Source organism: Periplaneta americana, chromosome 13 (assembly GCF_040183065.1).
Source record: "Periplaneta americana isolate PAMFEO1 chromosome 13, P.americana_PAMFEO1_priV1, whole genome shotgun sequence".
Classification (NCBI taxonomy): domain Eukaryota; kingdom Metazoa; phylum Arthropoda; class Insecta; order Blattodea; family Blattidae; genus Periplaneta; species Periplaneta americana.
In genome coordinates this window covers 161,053,970-161,070,597 of record NC_091129.1, presented here as the reverse complement: position 1 = coordinate 161,070,597, position 16,628 = coordinate 161,053,970, and the positions used below count along the sequence as shown (strand labels likewise).

General features: G+C 37.2%; 1 protein-coding gene across 2 annotated transcripts in view; it reads right to left on the bottom strand.

Annotated features, from left to right (window-relative positions):
• mio (GATOR complex protein mio) overlaps positions 1 to 16,628 on the bottom strand; it is a 114,431-nt gene that overhangs the window by 89,595 nt on the left and 8,208 nt on the right. For both annotated transcript variants that reach the window (XR_011335753.1, XM_069844539.1), the window contains exons 4-6: positions 13,217 to 13,409; positions 9,717 to 10,098; positions 4,468 to 4,601 (exon numbers count right to left, since the gene is read on the bottom strand). Coding sequence is in view for 1 of the 2 variants with exons in the window: in XM_069844539.1 (XP_069700640.1) it covers positions 4,468 to 4,601; positions 9,717 to 10,098; positions 13,217 to 13,409 (709 nt within the window). In the remaining variant the exon portion in view is untranslated. The remainder of the gene's footprint in view (positions 1 to 4,467; positions 4,602 to 9,716; positions 10,099 to 13,216; positions 13,410 to 16,628) is intronic.

Genomic DNA, 16,628 nt, shown 5'->3' with positions numbered 1-16,628 from the left:
TTCAGTTGTATGGTTTTGTGTGTTTTAGTTTGGATAGTTTGACTCCATATGTAGTTGGTATAGTTCATGTATTTAGTTAGTATAATTTTTGTGTTCAGTTGTATGGTTTTGTATGTTTTAGTTTGGATAGTTTGACTCCGTATGTAGTTGGTATAGTTCATGTATTTAGCTAGTATAATTTTTGAGTTCAGTTGTATGGTTTTGTGTGTTTTAGTTTGGATAGTTTGACTCCGTGTGTAGTTGGTATAGTTCATGTATTTAGCTAGTATAATTTTTGAGTTCAGTTGTATGGTTTTGTGTGTTTTAGTTTGGATAGTTTGACTCCGTATGTAGTTGGTATAGTTCATGTATTTAGTTAGTATAATTTTTGAGTTCAGTTGTATGGTTTTGTATGTTTTAGTTTGGATAGTTTGACTCCGTATGTAGTTGGTATAGTTCATGTATTTAGCTAGTATAATTTTTGTGTTCAGTTATATGGTTTTGTGTGTTTTAGTTTGGATAGTTTGACTCCGTGTGTAGTTGGTATAGTTCATGTATTTAGCTAGTATAATTTTTGAGTTCAGTTGTATGGTTTTGTGTGTTTTAGTTTGGATAGTTCGACCCCGTGTGTAGTTGGTATAGTTCATGTATTTAGCTAGTATAATTTTTGTGTTCAGTTATATGGTTTTGTGTGTTTTAGTTTGGATAGTTTGACTCCATGTGTAGTTGGTATAGTTCATGTATTTAGTTAGTATAATTTTTGTATTCAATTGTATGGTTTTGTGTGTTTTAGTTTGAATAGCTTGACTCCGTGTATAGTGATATAGTTCATGTATTAGTTACTATAATTTTTGTGTTCAATTGTATCTTTTTGTGCGTTTAGTTTAGATAGTTTGTGTGTTTAGGCTGTACAATTTATGTGTGCAATTGGTATAGGTTTTTGTGTATTTAGTTTGTGTGTGAGTTAAGACTATGTATGGTTCAGTTTGTGTAATTTTTTCTTTTTATCGTGTGTTTAGTGTGGACAGTTGTGTTCGGATTATAATTTATGTGTTCAGTTTGCATATTTTTTGTGGATGTTTAGTTTTCATAATTTATGTGTTTAGTCTGTATTGTTTTTCGTGTTTAGGTGGTATAGTTTGTTCATGTGTTTAGTTTGTAAGTGTATAGTGTAAGCTCTCTTGGACTGGCTCCCCAAGAGTAGTAGACCTTCAGCTCACACTACACTCTCCTGTAGGAGGCCGTTGCCCTTATGGGATTTCAGGCTTTTCGTATTTCGCAATAATAATAATAATAATAATAATAATAATAATAATAATAATAATAATCCGTGGCGCTACAGCCCATGAAGGGCCTAGACCAACCAGCCAGCTGCTGGCCTCACGCCCATATGCCGAAGCAGAGGTGGACGATCATCCAACCAGAATGGAGGTATCGTGTGGTTAGCACGATAATCACCCCAGCCGTTATAGCTGGTATTCGCAACCGGATTTCGCTACCTATCGTAGCTCCCCAAGTGAATCACGATGCTGGGTGGGCACTGGTCCCATACACTGGCCGAAATTTCATGAGAAAATTTCTTCCCCCATGAGGACTCGAACCAGCGCATTCCGTAATGCGAGTCCTAGACAGGATGCCTTAGACTGCGACGCCACGGCGCGGGACAACTCAAGATTGTTCAGTAATTAAATGGGAGAGACTATGCCCAACATAAGGTAGATGAAATGGTTGTGTTCGTGAGTGACGAGGCACATTTCCATTTGAATGGTTATGTAAATAAGCAAAACTTTAGATGCTGGGCGCCCGAAAGTCCTAAAGAACTACACGAGCAGCCACTTCACAGTGCAAAGGTTACAGTTTGGTGTAACTGTCTAGATTCTGCATCAGAGCCCCTTACTTTTGAAGAGAACGGGAACACTGTGACAATGAATAGTGAATGCTACATCGAAATCCTGACGAGATTTCTTCAACCAGAACTGCGTAGGCGTCTTCATGGGATTAATAGGCAGATGATATGGTTTCAGCAAGATGGTGCCATGGCTCATACAGCAGAAAATTCCATGATAGTTCTGTGCCACATGTTTCCACCCAGGGCACATAATTTCTTGGCATAGCGACATTTCCTGGTCCTCCTATTCGCCTGATCTTACCATCTGCGACTGTCCAAAGTGTACATAAACATGCTACAGGAACAGAAGCTAAGGTTGTCCAAGAATAAGGTGCTTAGCAAAATATTTCAGGCTAAGAGAGATGAAGTTACAGGAGAATGGAAAAAGTTACACAAAACAGAACTGCATGCATTGTATTCTTCACCTGATATAATTAGGACCATTAATAATTGATTAAATGGCGATCTTAATAATAATAATAATAATAATAATAATAATAATAATAATAATATTAATAATATTAATAATAATAATAATAATAATAATAATAATAACGCAGAATAAATATGGGAAATGCATGTTATTATTCGGTTGAGAAGTTCTTATCATCCAGTCTGCTGTCCAAAAATCTGAAAGTTAGAATTTATAAAACAGTTATATTACCGGTTGTTCTGTATGGTTGTGAAGCTTGGACTCTCACTCTGAGAGAGGAACATAGGTTAAGGGTGTTGAGAATAAGGTGCTTAGGAAAATATTTGGGGCTAAGCGGGATGAAGTTACAGGAGAATGGGGAAAGTTACACAACAATGAACTGCACGCATTGTTTTCTTCACCTGACATAATTAGGAACATTAAATCCAGACGTTTGAGATGGGCAGGGCATGTAGCACGTATGGGCGAATCCAGAAATGCATATAGAGTGTTAGTTGGGAGACCGGAGGGAAAAAGACCTTTAGGGAGGCCGAGACGTAGATGGGAGGATAATATTAAAATGGATTTGAGGGAGGTGGGATATGATGATAGAGACTGGATTAATCTTGCACAGGATAGGGACCGATGGCGGGCTTATGTGAGGGCGGCAATGAACCTTCGGGTTCCTTAAAAGCCATTTGTAAGTAAGTAAGTAAATAATAATAATAATAATAATATTAATAATAATAATAATAGTAATAATAATAATAATAATAATTCTTTATTTATACTGGCAGAGTTAAGGCCATAGGGTCTTACTCGTGTTAATTATGTAAGCATGTGTGGCTTACAGCTGTTTCGGTGTTACTTGACACCATCCTCAGAGCCTACTAGATCTCGGCTCTATCTCAACTTCGCTGCCTGTTGTGTGGGTGCATTCATGTGATGAAGAGTTGTGTCAAATAGTGTGTGTGTGCATGCTTACATAATTAACACGAGTAAGATCGCCATTTAATCAATTATTTATATTCAAGTGTTAAAAGTAGTGTACGAAAGATTCAACATAGGAAGATTAAATCCAGACGTGCTACATGTAGGGCATGTAGCACGTATGGGCAAATCTAAAAATTCATCAGAGTGTTAGCTGGGGGGCTGGAGGGTGAAAGATCTTTTTGGGAGGCCAAGACGTAAATGGCAGGATAATATTAAAATGGATTTGAGGGAGGTGGAATATGATGATAGGGACTGGATTAATCTTGCTCAGGATAGGGACCGATGGAGGGTTTATGTGAGGGCGGCAATGAACCTCCGGGTTCTCTAAAAGCCATAAGTTAGTGGTCATATAAAGTGAGACAAAGTAACTGATAACATACTTACTTATTTACAAATGGCTTTTAAGGAACCCGAAGGTTCATTGCCATAAGTTAGTGGTCATGTAAAGTGAGACAAAGTAACTGATAACATACTTACTTACTTATTTACAAATGGCTTTTAAGGAACCCGAAGGTTCATTGCCATAAGTTAGTGGTCATGTAAAGTGAGACAAAGTAATTGATAACATACTTACTTACTTATTTACAAATGGCTTTTAAGGAACCCGAAGGTTCATTGCCGCCCTCACATAAGCCCGCCAGCGGTCCCTATCCTGTGCAAGATTAATCCAGTCTCTATCATCATATCCCACCTCCCTCAAATCCATTTTAATATTATCCTCCCATCTACGTCTCGGCCTCCCTAAAGGTCTTTTTCCCTCCGGTCTCCCAACTAACACTCTATATGCATTTCTGGATTCGCCCATACGTGCTACATGCCCTGCCCATCTCAAACGTCTGGATTTAATGTTCCTAATTATGTCAGGTGAAGAATACAATGCGTGCAGTTCTGTGTTGTGTAACTTTCTCCATTCTCCTGTAACTTCATCCCGCTTAGCCCCAAATATTTTCTTAAGCACCTTATTCTCAAACATCCTTAACCTATGTTCCTCTCTCAGAGTGAGAGTCCAAGTTTCACAACCATACAGAACAACCAGTAATATAACTGTGGGAAACAAAATTATTTCGGAATGCATAAAGTGTATGAAAAAGTGTGTGCTAGCATTATGACACTTTTTTTTAAATTTGGAATGAAACACTTGATTATTATAGAATGACCACATAGTAACATCTTTCATACACAACATAACAATTACCTGACACCTGGGTGTCTTCTTTCTACACCACGGATACTTCCATCTTCCACTAATGATCTACTTAGGTACAACCAGTACCACAAATTTTTTAAGGATTCCTCTTCTGCAAGATCTCCGTTTTGCCATAATTCAGTCTGAAAATTTAATATTACGTTATTCACTGTTTAAACACATTATGACACATAAGAAATACAGGGGGAAAAAAAAAAAATTCTTTCCTCAACCACTTGAAACAGAATTGCTGGGTAACTTCCGGGATTGGGCTTCTGACTCAATTTGCCTTCATTAGCATCATTTCATTAAACATCTTAATAGTTTACAGATCGACCAGGAGGGCATGACGGACATTGTTCCAGGATCCGCTTATAGGTGGCATCTCAGGGAACTGCACATATCTAATGGACTGTGGGAAACTGGGGTAGTGTAGCTCCCTCAGATAGATGGCGGCTTGTTGATTCGTGGAATCAACAGCGACATGTTCTTCTGGTTAATGGATGCAGCAGATCCAGGCACATGAATTGCAAGCAGATGCCATCGATCTGAGGAGGCTGCAGAATAACATCACAGGCAGACAGAGGATCATGTGTCCTGTCAGAACTGGATGCTGTGGCTGAATCGATACAATGGCACCATGCAGTGGATCATGCGCTTGAAGAGCGATCTTAATGGGCTTCAACAATAAGGAGGTTGCACAAGAAGCCTAAAGCTGCAGTGCTTACCTATGGGCCCTCCTCCGAGGAAAAAAAAAAAAAGAGAGAGATTATAGTAAATAGTGAAGGAATGTAAGGGAAAGAGTAGGATACACTAATGAGATATGAATATAAGTTATAAGAGCATCTACAAAAAGGTATAATTGTAATGAATGTAATTGTGGCACCGGATACAAAATTGTGAGGTAATTGTTGATACGAAATATATCACATTCTTTTATTCAAACTTTATTGTGAAAACTGTGCACTTAATTTAATAAAGAAGTATTCTTTATTTTGAAATAACTACCGGTGTCTGAGTGATAAATATCTAGGCTTATAAGCCAGGGAGACAAGGATCAAATCCTGCTTTATCCTGAATTTATAACTTGTGCTGGGTAACCCCATGGTCAGTAATTTTCTCCAGTTCCCCTGTGACATCCCAAGAATTCTCCATCGTCATCCTGAATTACAAGTGATAATTGGGCTCATCACCTACGGTGCACTCTGGATAGACTTTGCTGAACTACGTGGTCTATGCTTCCTGCTCATAGAGTCAGGCTAAATAATTCATTCATTCATTCATTCATTCATTCATTCATTCATTTATTTTATTCCATAGATCTTACATGAGCAATGAAGCTTTAAGATGTGGAACATGTCAACATTTTACAATATTACAATTACAATTTTTACAAATTTTTATAGTTTTACAATTCAGTAATTTTCTACAATTTTTACAATTTTGTACAATTTTTTTACATTTTGGCGAGATGTAGTGAGATGAGATGAGGTCCGAGGATTCGCCAAAATATTACCCGGCATTTGCCTTTTCGGTAGGGGAAACCTCGGAAAAACCCAACCAGGTAATCAAATCAAAGGGGGTAATCAAATCAAAGGGGTTGATGCCAAGGACTCGCCATAGACCATCCGGCTTCAGTCCCACAAGTTAAGGGCTCTGCCAACGAAGGAAAAAAAAAAAATTGAAACTGCTTTTGTTTCCAGAATTGAACTTACTTGATTGTATAGCCTACCGTCTGCTTACTGTTATCATTAACCTACATGATATACAAAGGGATTTGTGGTGTTATAAAACTCTAAGATATCGAAATGTCACTATAGAAACTTTATATAGGCTAATTTATAGTTTCATTTACCAGATGATTCCACTGGAGACTATTTATAGAGTTATCTGAAACTGAAGGTAGGAAATTTATGTGGAAGGTGCAATTACTGTTTATGAATCTGCTTATAACATAAGTTCGGTGGTGTTCAGGTATAGGGGGTTAAGTCATTTTTTAGGAGAGGGAGTTTTGTTCCCCAGGGGAATACACAAGTTAAATTCTAAGAATGGATGTGCAAAACAACAAAATAATACTAGCATTTGATGTGTTTTATTTGTGTAGGAAATTATTTGCAATAAGAGTCCGATATTTAATTTTCATTTAACTCAAAACTTTTTTTTTTTTTTTAATACTTATCTCGAATTGATAGTATGTTGTTAGATCCTTTTACATGCCAAAAGCTAAAAGTAACATATGATACATAGTAAACTTCTACCTTAGAGAGAGTTATACTTCCAAGTTTTTCATTTGAAAAATTCATTTCTGTTGGCTAACAAGCAATCATTCTGACGGGGGCAGATAAAAAAGTTAAATTTTTTTTCTTCCACCATATTAATAATGTCAAAAAGAAGTGTTTATACAAATTTTGGCCACTCGATCGCAATTACGAGTCCATCCAGAAAGTGATTTTCTCTGGGGTAGTTTACAAAAAAAAAGCACAATTGCATGGAAAGATTTGTTGAAATTGATACAGCAATTGTTGCGCTATTTGTCAACATATCCCCCATTGGAACTGAGACATTTGTCATATCATGGGGTCAATTTTTATATCCTTGTGTCACAGAAGTCAGCAGCCTGGGATCAGAACCAGCTGTCTGCACCTCTCTGTCGATCGCATAATATGACAAATGTCTCAGTTCTGGTGGGGAATATGTTAAAAAATAGCTCAACAAGTGCTGTGTCTCTTCCAATAAATTTTTCCAATGAAATTTTGTTTTCTTTCTGTTAAGGGCCCTTGGCGAACTAATTTTTTTATGGCTCTCGTAATTGTGGTCGAGTGGCTAAAATTTGTATAAGCATTTCTTTTGGCATTATTAACATGGTGGAAGAATAAATTTTAACTTTTTTATCTGCCCCCATCAGAATGTTTGCTTATAAGTTATATTTTAATGTACCGAAGTACATATGATATTTCCATGCAGATATTCTGCGTAATCATACGATGACAATTCTGTCCGACACCGGGGTGGTATCCGGTGTGGCTTAGTGGATAAAGCATCAGCACGTAGAGCTGAAAACCCGGGTTCAAATCCCGGTGCCGGAGAGAATTTTTCTCCTTTCCATTACTCTTTCATCGTATGATGATGCAGAATATTTGCATGGAAATATCATATGTACTTCGGTACATTAAAATATAACTTATATGATATGCGTAAATCACTTCGTGATTTAAGACGGCGCTTATTCCGTCAGATCCTGGCCAACTAGTCACTCATAACGAGTGCACCTCAGCACATGTGTGGACTTCGGTCCTATGTTCATAGACATCTATGACGTAGTGCAGAGGGCGGCCACTAGAGGGAACCCAAGAGTTGGAACTTAATCAGAGACAATTCTGTCCGACGCCGGGGTGGTATCCGGTGTGGCTTAGTGGGTAAAGCATCAGCACGTAGAGCTGAAAACCCGGGTTCAAATCCCGGTGCCGGAGAGAATTTTTCTCCGTTCCATTACTCTTTCATCGTATGATGACGCAGAATATCTGCATGGAAATATCATATGTACTTCGGTACATTAAAATATAACTTATATGATATGCGTAAATCACTTCGTGATTTAAGACGGCGCTTATTCCGTCAGATCCTGGCCAACTAGTCACTCATAACGAGTGCACCTCAGCACATGTGTGGACTTCGGTCCTATGTTCATAGACATCTATGACGTAGTGCAGAGGGTGGCCACTAGAGGGAACCCAAGAGTTGGAACTTAATCAGAGACAATTCTGTCCGACGCCGGGGTGGTATCCGGTGTGGCTTAGTGGGTAAAGCATCAGCACGTAGAGCTGAAAACCCGGGTTCAAATCCCGGTGCCGGAGAGAATTTTTCTCCGTTCCATTACTCTTTCATCGTATGATGACGCAGAATATCTGCATGGAAATATCATATGTACTTCGGTACATTAAAATATAACTTATATGATATGCGTAAATCACTTCGTGATTTAAGACGGCGCTTATTCCGTCAGATCCTGGCCAACTAGTCACTCATAACGAGTGCACCTCAGCACATGTGTGGACTTCGGTCCTATGTTCATAGACATCTATGACGTAGTGCAGAGGGCGGCCACTAGAGGGAACCCAAGAGTTGGAACTTAATCAGAGACAATTCTGTCTGACGCCAGGGTGGTATCCGGTGTGGCTTAGTGGATAAAGCATCAGCACGTAGAGCTGAAAACCCGGGTTCAAATCCCGGCGCCAGAGAGAATTTTTCTCTGTTCCATTACTCTTTCATCGTTTGCTTATAAGTTTGGATCTTGAATACTTCAGTTTAGGGGCAAGCAGGGTTACAATTACAACCTAAGATCATTAATTATTTACAAAATTGGGTCCATTTTATTAGTGTGTTTGATATGAAAATAATTAACTGTAAAAATTATATTTCGGAATATGTATGATAAGAACTTTCTTGTGTTAAATTTTAACATACCTTGTAAACATGTTTCGACCTATTTTCGGTCACTTTCGAAACTGGTCGTTGTTGGTCTTGGCATCTCTTGTTTCCTGTGTGGGTGTGTTCGTAGTGTAGAGTCAAAGAGTGTATGTGTTTTGAAATTGAATTGTGTGTTGAGAATATCGTTGGGGTGTGTTTTCGTGTGTCTGTATGTTTCATATTGTTCTAGTGTGTTGAGTTTCTGGCTTTCTGGTTGGATGTGCAGTATTTCCATGTCTGTGTTGATGTCTCTGTAGGTGTCGTTGGCATTTGTGATGTGTTCTGCATATGTGGAGGTGTTTTGTAATTTTGTTATGTAGAACACATCACAAATGCCAACCACACCTACAGAGACATCAACACAGACATGGAAATACTGCATATCCAACCAAAAAGCCAGAAACTCAACACACTAGAACAATATGAAATATTGAGATACACGAAAACACACCCCAACGATAATCTCAATACACAACTCAATTTCAAAACACATACACTCTTTGACTCTACACTACGAACGCACGCACACACGAAACAAGAGGCGCCAAGACCAACAACGACCAGTTCCGAAGATTACCGAAAATAGGTCGAAACATGTTAACGAAGTACGTTAAAATTTAACACAAGAAAGTTCTTATCATACATATTCCGGAGTGATTCAGTGTTAAAAGTTGTGTAATCAAGATGTATAATTATATTTTTTGAGGTTGAAATTTTGCTACATTTCTCTCAGTTCTAATATTGCAAGACTGAATCCTTAATGCGAAATGTTATCCAGACTATCTACTTACCTTTAGTCCATAGTCACTTAAAGCTCTTCTCTTAAGTCTCACTGAAATGTCATTGATGCAATTGTAGACAGCATCTTTATCTTTGATCAGTTTCAAAGTTCGACGGCCATGTGTCCATACAATATGAGAGCATGGAGACCAATTAAGTGTAATTCTTTCAAACACAACATAATCTGTTATATTGCCCGTTAGAGCTATGGTTAACAATCTGTTCTCGTGTGTTGGATGCCAAGAAAATGACGTAATATTGTTTGCTGAGCCAGGATGTACACTTCTCTCAAGTACTGACGGCTCTACTTCATCATTAGCACACACCGTGTGTTGGATATCATGCAAATGTATAACAGCACTGTCTCGTAGTAAAGATCCCAGAAGATTATGTCTGCAAATAACATACAGAAGATAATTTGATTTAAGATAAACTCGTATTACAAAAGTAAAAACATAATTATAATAAAGGATTGCACTGAGTTCGACGGCCATGTGTCCATACAATATGAGAGCATGGAGATCAATTAAGTGTAATTCTTTCAAACACAACATAATCTGATTGCTTAAGGACTTTACTAATAGACGGTAATTATACACAGTATTTAAAGGGTGTAAATGACATTTTGTTATTGAAGTGTTGTATCAGTAAATAATTATGTTGTGTCAGTGAAGTGTGTTGTGTCAGTGAAGTATGCTGTGTAAGTGAAACGTGTTCCTGTCAGTGAAGCTTTATAGTTTATAGTGGCAGTGCAAAGTATTTGAACAGTGAAATGTTTTTGAAGTGTTAGTGAAATCAGGATAGAATCAGTGAAATGTGTCGTAGTTCCAGTGCAGTGAGTGAGTTGACAGCAAAATGAGTGTAGTGCTGAAAGGTACTTGTGCAGATATGAACATATCATACCTGTGGGTTTTACTTCGAACTTAGGCTTAAGATACAAATTAGATTTACTTTAAATGTTATTTTAAGTTATCGTGCTTCATTTAAGTTAGGATGTTCCCTGTTATTATTAATATTATTATTATTATAATTATTATAAATTATTGTTAGTATTAATTATTAGTATTATTATTAATTGTATTTTTAATTAATAAGTTTATTATTGTCATTATTGAGTGTAATTAGTTACCACTGCCACCGGGTATATACCCATTGCAGTGTGAATAAATACATACATACATACATATAATGGCGCAGGCTAGTTAAACCTCAACAGTTCAACATTGGCGGAAAACAACGACAATTACATAAATATTCAAACAGAATTTTTTTTTTTCATTGGTTAGTAGCTACCGAGTAAACAGTTGGAGTTGATCTCTGATGTTTGCTAAGCATGTGATTGCATACACTCCAGTTGCTCTGTCTATATACTCCATGACTTCAGAGGGACAGGTAATCACCAAATTATCACTTACAATAAAAACATTCAATACACAGGAGCTTCTAGCTACAATCAGGGTTGACATGCTTTTCCCCGACCTGAAAAACCCAGTGAGTTTTTTCGGGTAAAATCAGCCTGAAAAAATCTGTGGGTTTTGACTGAGAGTGGGATTTTTTAAATTTACATAAAAAAAAAAAGAATTCGAATAAAGTTGCAAGTGATATAAAATTTTTCTTTATTAAAAATTGAGGGCTTTGCCGGAAGAAAGGCGGGTAGACCTATACGCCCTTCTTCGGGAAAAGGTTTAAAATGTAGTGAATAATTATAGTAGCGAAATTTTGTTTTGATTGTACTGTACATACCTGCAGGACAGGGCTGCGTGCGTCTATAACATTTTATTCAGGTGCGTTTTAAAATCTTAGATTGCATGTATCTGAATTCGCCATATTGACGTATACACCCTTTTTCCGGCAAACCCCTCAATTCCAATCATTTTTATTATTTTATACTGTGCAAATCATTATTAAGAAGGTGCCTATCTAATGTAGTATATCGGTACCAAATTAAATTTATTATTGTAAGCATTTATTCTTCACCTGACATAATTAGGAACATTAAATCCAGACATTTGAGATGAGCAGGGCATGTAGCACGTATGGGCAAATCCAGAAACGCATACATAGTGTTAGTTGGGATGCTGGAGGGAAAAAGACCTTTGGGGAGGCCGAGACGTAGATGGGAGGATAATATTAAAATGGATTTGAGGGAGGTGGAATATGATGATAGAAACTGGATTAATCTTGCTCAGGATAGGGACCAATGGCGGGCTTATGTGAGGGCGGCAATGAACATGCAGGTTCCTTAAAAGGCATTTGTAAGTAAGTAAGTATGCAAGCATTTATTAAAATGCCTAAAAAAATTATTATTTGTTTAATATTTACTTGAACAATCCATCAAAAATTCTTAGAATTTACAAAGTACTAGTCAATGTAATAATTAAATCATATTAATGGAATAACAGATATTTCAAACAAGTTTGTAAAAAAAAAAAAAGTAATAGATTTTTATTTGACATATATAGGCAAAGTCAAACACTAAATTTGAATATCGACATTGTCACTAACCACTAACTACAAGTCACAAATCCTACTTGCACAGAGGTAGTCAGGTAAATTCCCTGGAGTAAATTGAATGGGAATTCCCTCGAAGGAACTCCCAGATTCAGTTCTCAGTGGACTTCCCTTACTGTGAAATAGGATTATTTAAATTTAAACTTACTTTGAGTTTGGGTAGGCCTATAAAATTTAAAAGTGGTAAAAAAAACACGCACGCACGCACACACACACACACAAAAAATGTTTATCTAAAAACTAAAATTAATTGTTACTAACATTTTCACATGAATAAGAATGGTAATTTTTTTTTGAAACCCGAGAAACTCCAGTGGGCAGATGGTTTTTGAAAAAAAAAAAGAACAGGGTTTTTGCCAACCCTGACTACAATATTTCATACATAAATAAAGATATTTGAAAGTATAGTGAAATTTATGTGCCCCCGTAAGATATGCGAACTGAACCTTAATTCCTTCTCAGCCTCGGCAATTCATTTCTCTCCCTGTATTCCTATTTCTCTCTTTTCTATCCCTCTCTCTTTCTCTCCCCCACTACTCACAATTTTGAGCCTTCTTGCGGGACAGTTTATTTGCACTTGCAGTCCAGTGTTGTCAACTCAACATGACTACTGTAGCACGGAGTGTGAAAGAAATATTATTAAGCACGTAATAGCATTTTGCATAAGTCAATCAGCTTCATTAGGCCTACTTAAATTAAATTATGAATAAGTAATAATTAACCTTACAGTGTTATAAGCAATATTCAAGAGACATGACACTGTTTGACGGAAGTTTGGCAACATCCCTATTCGGCAAGGTTCGTGGCCTGCTGTTTGACGTAGTGGGAGAGAAACGGGTGGAATGGGGTGAGTAGAGGCTTTAACTTTTCCAAGAACGACGACAGCACTGAAGGGGCATAGATCCGATGGTCCGACAATACACTACATATCAGCCAGAACCTCAATCTGAGGGATAAAAGTATATCATAGTAATAAATACTATTTTCCTGAGAACTGTACCTTGTTGGACACCACAGAACTTTAGTAACTGGTCTGCTCTGACTGAGAGTAAGAACTGGTTTTTCGAAGTTTCTTGTGTCCCACACAGATATTTGATTTTCTACAAATGATGCTAGCTGATGATCATTATTTGGATCCACTACTAGTCCATATACTGCTTTCGTTGGCGTTGAATTTGAAACCTTAATAGAATCTGTGAACAAAATTTAGCAGTTCAAGATTATATAACACAAGCACATTATGACAATACTGTACCTATCTGAAAACAAAATGTTATAAGTTTTTTGGTCTAGTCTTCGACTTCTCTGAAAATAAGTGGAAAATTAAAAGTAACAATGATATCCATGAATAATAATAGATCTCCAATCACAAACTTAGTAATTGCAAAAAGATTACCGTTGGCAGGGCATGTGGCGAGCATGGAGGACACAGAAGGGTTACTTTGGAACATTCAAAAGCAAAAGACCTGCAGGAAGACCAAGGAACAGATGGCAGGATGAGATCACAAAAGAATGCATGAAGAGAGATGTTAATAATAATTATTACGGTTTATTTAACGACGCTCGCAACTGCCGAGGTGGGTAATTGGGATGACCTAGCAATGGGCAGAACAAAGTGGAAGCTCTTTGTGGGATTGGTGCAGAATCAACATGCTTCATGATGCCTTAATAACACAAGAACATAAACATGATTACAGAAAAAAAGTAAATAAAGATCTATCAATTAACAATTGCATACGAAGCGTGAAACATTCTCAACAATTTTTTCTTACAAATTAAACCAAACCTTTTAACTCTATTAAATATAGAATATAATCTAAATTTAACAGAAGAAATACTGAAATCAGAAGTAAACACTGAAATAACGAAACAATTATCTTTAGAGACAATTAATATTAGGTACCCTCCACAAAACTGGCTACATTTATACATCGACGGTGCCGGTGCAGGTGTTACGTGCTGTCTCTTCTCACTTTATAGATCTCTTGGATATGGAACAACAAGTTTTGATAGTGAAATCGTTGCAATAAGTGAATGTCTCAGGAATCTTCTATGCCACATCAATAAATTTAAGAATGCAGTTATATTGTCAGACTCCAAAGCAGCTATTCTATCAATAGTCTCTAAACACACACCTTCATCTCAAACAGTAGAAATAACTAAAATGCTCTCTCAATTAATATCACTCAATAAAAGAATTGTATTCCAATGGATACAATCCCATTGCGGAATCCTGGGAAACGAGAATGCGGATGCTTTAGCAAAGAAGGGCAGCACTGCTACTTACAGACCTGTTACTAAATCTACATATTACTCTGTGAAAAGATTTATTAAATCTACATATTTAGACTTCAACAAACAAAATTTGATAACACAATCTCAAGGGAAAAAACGGAACTCTCTGCATCATAATCCACAGTTAATTCCCAATTTACCACGAAAATCGTCTGTAGCTGCAAGTAGATTGGCAACAGGCCATGATTGTTTGGCCAAGCATCTGCATAGAATTGGAATATATCAGTCCCCTAACTGCCCATTGTGCAACTCAAACCAAGAAATGGATTCGGAACACCTCAAAATCTGTGCTTCAGTGGCTGACCATGATAATATCTTTGAAAAATATTGGAGTGCAAGAGGTCAAATGACTTGCTCAGGATAGGGACCAATGGCGAATTTAAGTGAGAGTGGCAATGAACCTCCGGATTCTCTAAAACCCATTTGTAAGTATGTACAGTATATTAAGCAAGTATTTTGCTCCTACTGAAATAATACCTTTGGGCAGTTCTGTGTGCAATTATTGATAATTTGATAAAACTGAGAGAGAAAAGGAGGAATGGAAATTTGCTTTATTCTTCTTCCAGGATGGTGTGGTTTGATGTGACACATCTATCAATTACCTGTCGCGAGATTTCTTTTCACTTAATAAGTTAAATTGTGTATCGTGTTCTCAAGAAGAAGAAAAAATGGATATGAATCATTGAACACACTGAGAAGCACTTAAAGAAATACAATTCTTACATCAAAACACTGGGAAGCAAGAGAGAAAATAACTCGAGTGTTAAATCAAGAGCATTAGATACATGCCTACCAGTGGCGGTTCCTCGGGGGAGGGAAGGGAGGAACATCCTCCTCACATTTTCTTCTTTTGAAAGTAAATACCAAATAAAATATGTGCCTTGAAATTCGAGGAAGATTCGATAATTTTTAAGTTCACAGCTATAACAAAAACTCGGTTGATCAAGTTTTAAACGACGCGTGCTCATGTGCTGTAGAAAACTGTGAGAAAGATGCGAGATTATCTGTGTGGAGGAAAGGCACTCCATTCCTCCTCTACTGCAGTTAATACACATAGACAACAGCGCAGTAGCGGCCAGAGAAAGAAGCAGAGTTTTAAAGCAAGTAAATGAACGGAGAGGGAGGAGATCCTCCTCTGAATCAGCGCATGGGCGGGAAATAGAAACCGACTGGTCGTGCAGCAAGCTCGCTACCGCTGCCATCTAATGATGCTGCATTCAACCGGACTATAACACATCTAGGAGGAGGCACAACAAAAACAGTTTTAACGCAACGCTATGAAAGACACCATGTAAACTTTTTTTAAAATTATAAATCAAAAATATTATTCATTGCACTTTATATAGGCTACTATTCATGGTTTGAAACTTTCGTGGATATTTGAAAGTTAAAGTCGGGTTTATGTAAAACAAAGCGGAAGTAGTTTTACGTAGTTGGCCCTTGAAATTCACTTCTATTCATTGTTTACTAGACAGAGCAACAGCCAAGTTGTCAGTTTTGTACAAATATATTTGAAATTGAAAGTAGGTACTCCAAACTACATCACTTTTAACATAAAAAACTAATTGGCCACCGGCAGCTTTGAACAATAATGATAGTATGACTTTACAAGAACTGTCATTCTTCAAAAGCATGTGATACTGAACTTGTAAAATGTAGATGTGGCAACACAGACCACGTGGGTGGGTGCAGTGTTCTCGCTTTCCTCAGATTATTTCCCATTCCCATTTTCATTTCCGTAAAACAGTTCCGGTTACGAGTTAGTAGCTAGTCTCTTCCAACATGTATGATGCTGTAGTGTGCTCGAAAAATGCTACGAGGTTGTGAATTTCCTTGTAATTGTTAATTTGCGCAATTATTCAACAGTGAATGGAAGTGAAAATATAATATATTTTGGACAATTTAGGAAACTCAGTTTACAAGAACAGATTATTGCTATACAGAATGGAAGGCCAACCCCAACACTACCTAGTCTTACATGTATGCATGTAGGCTAATTTGTAGCATGTTTCATTCAAAAAGGTGTCATTTTGTGCTGTTAACTTCTTTCCTCCTCTTAAGAAATATGCAGGAGCCGCCACTGATGCCCACCTAAGTTAAATGACGTCTTAAAAATT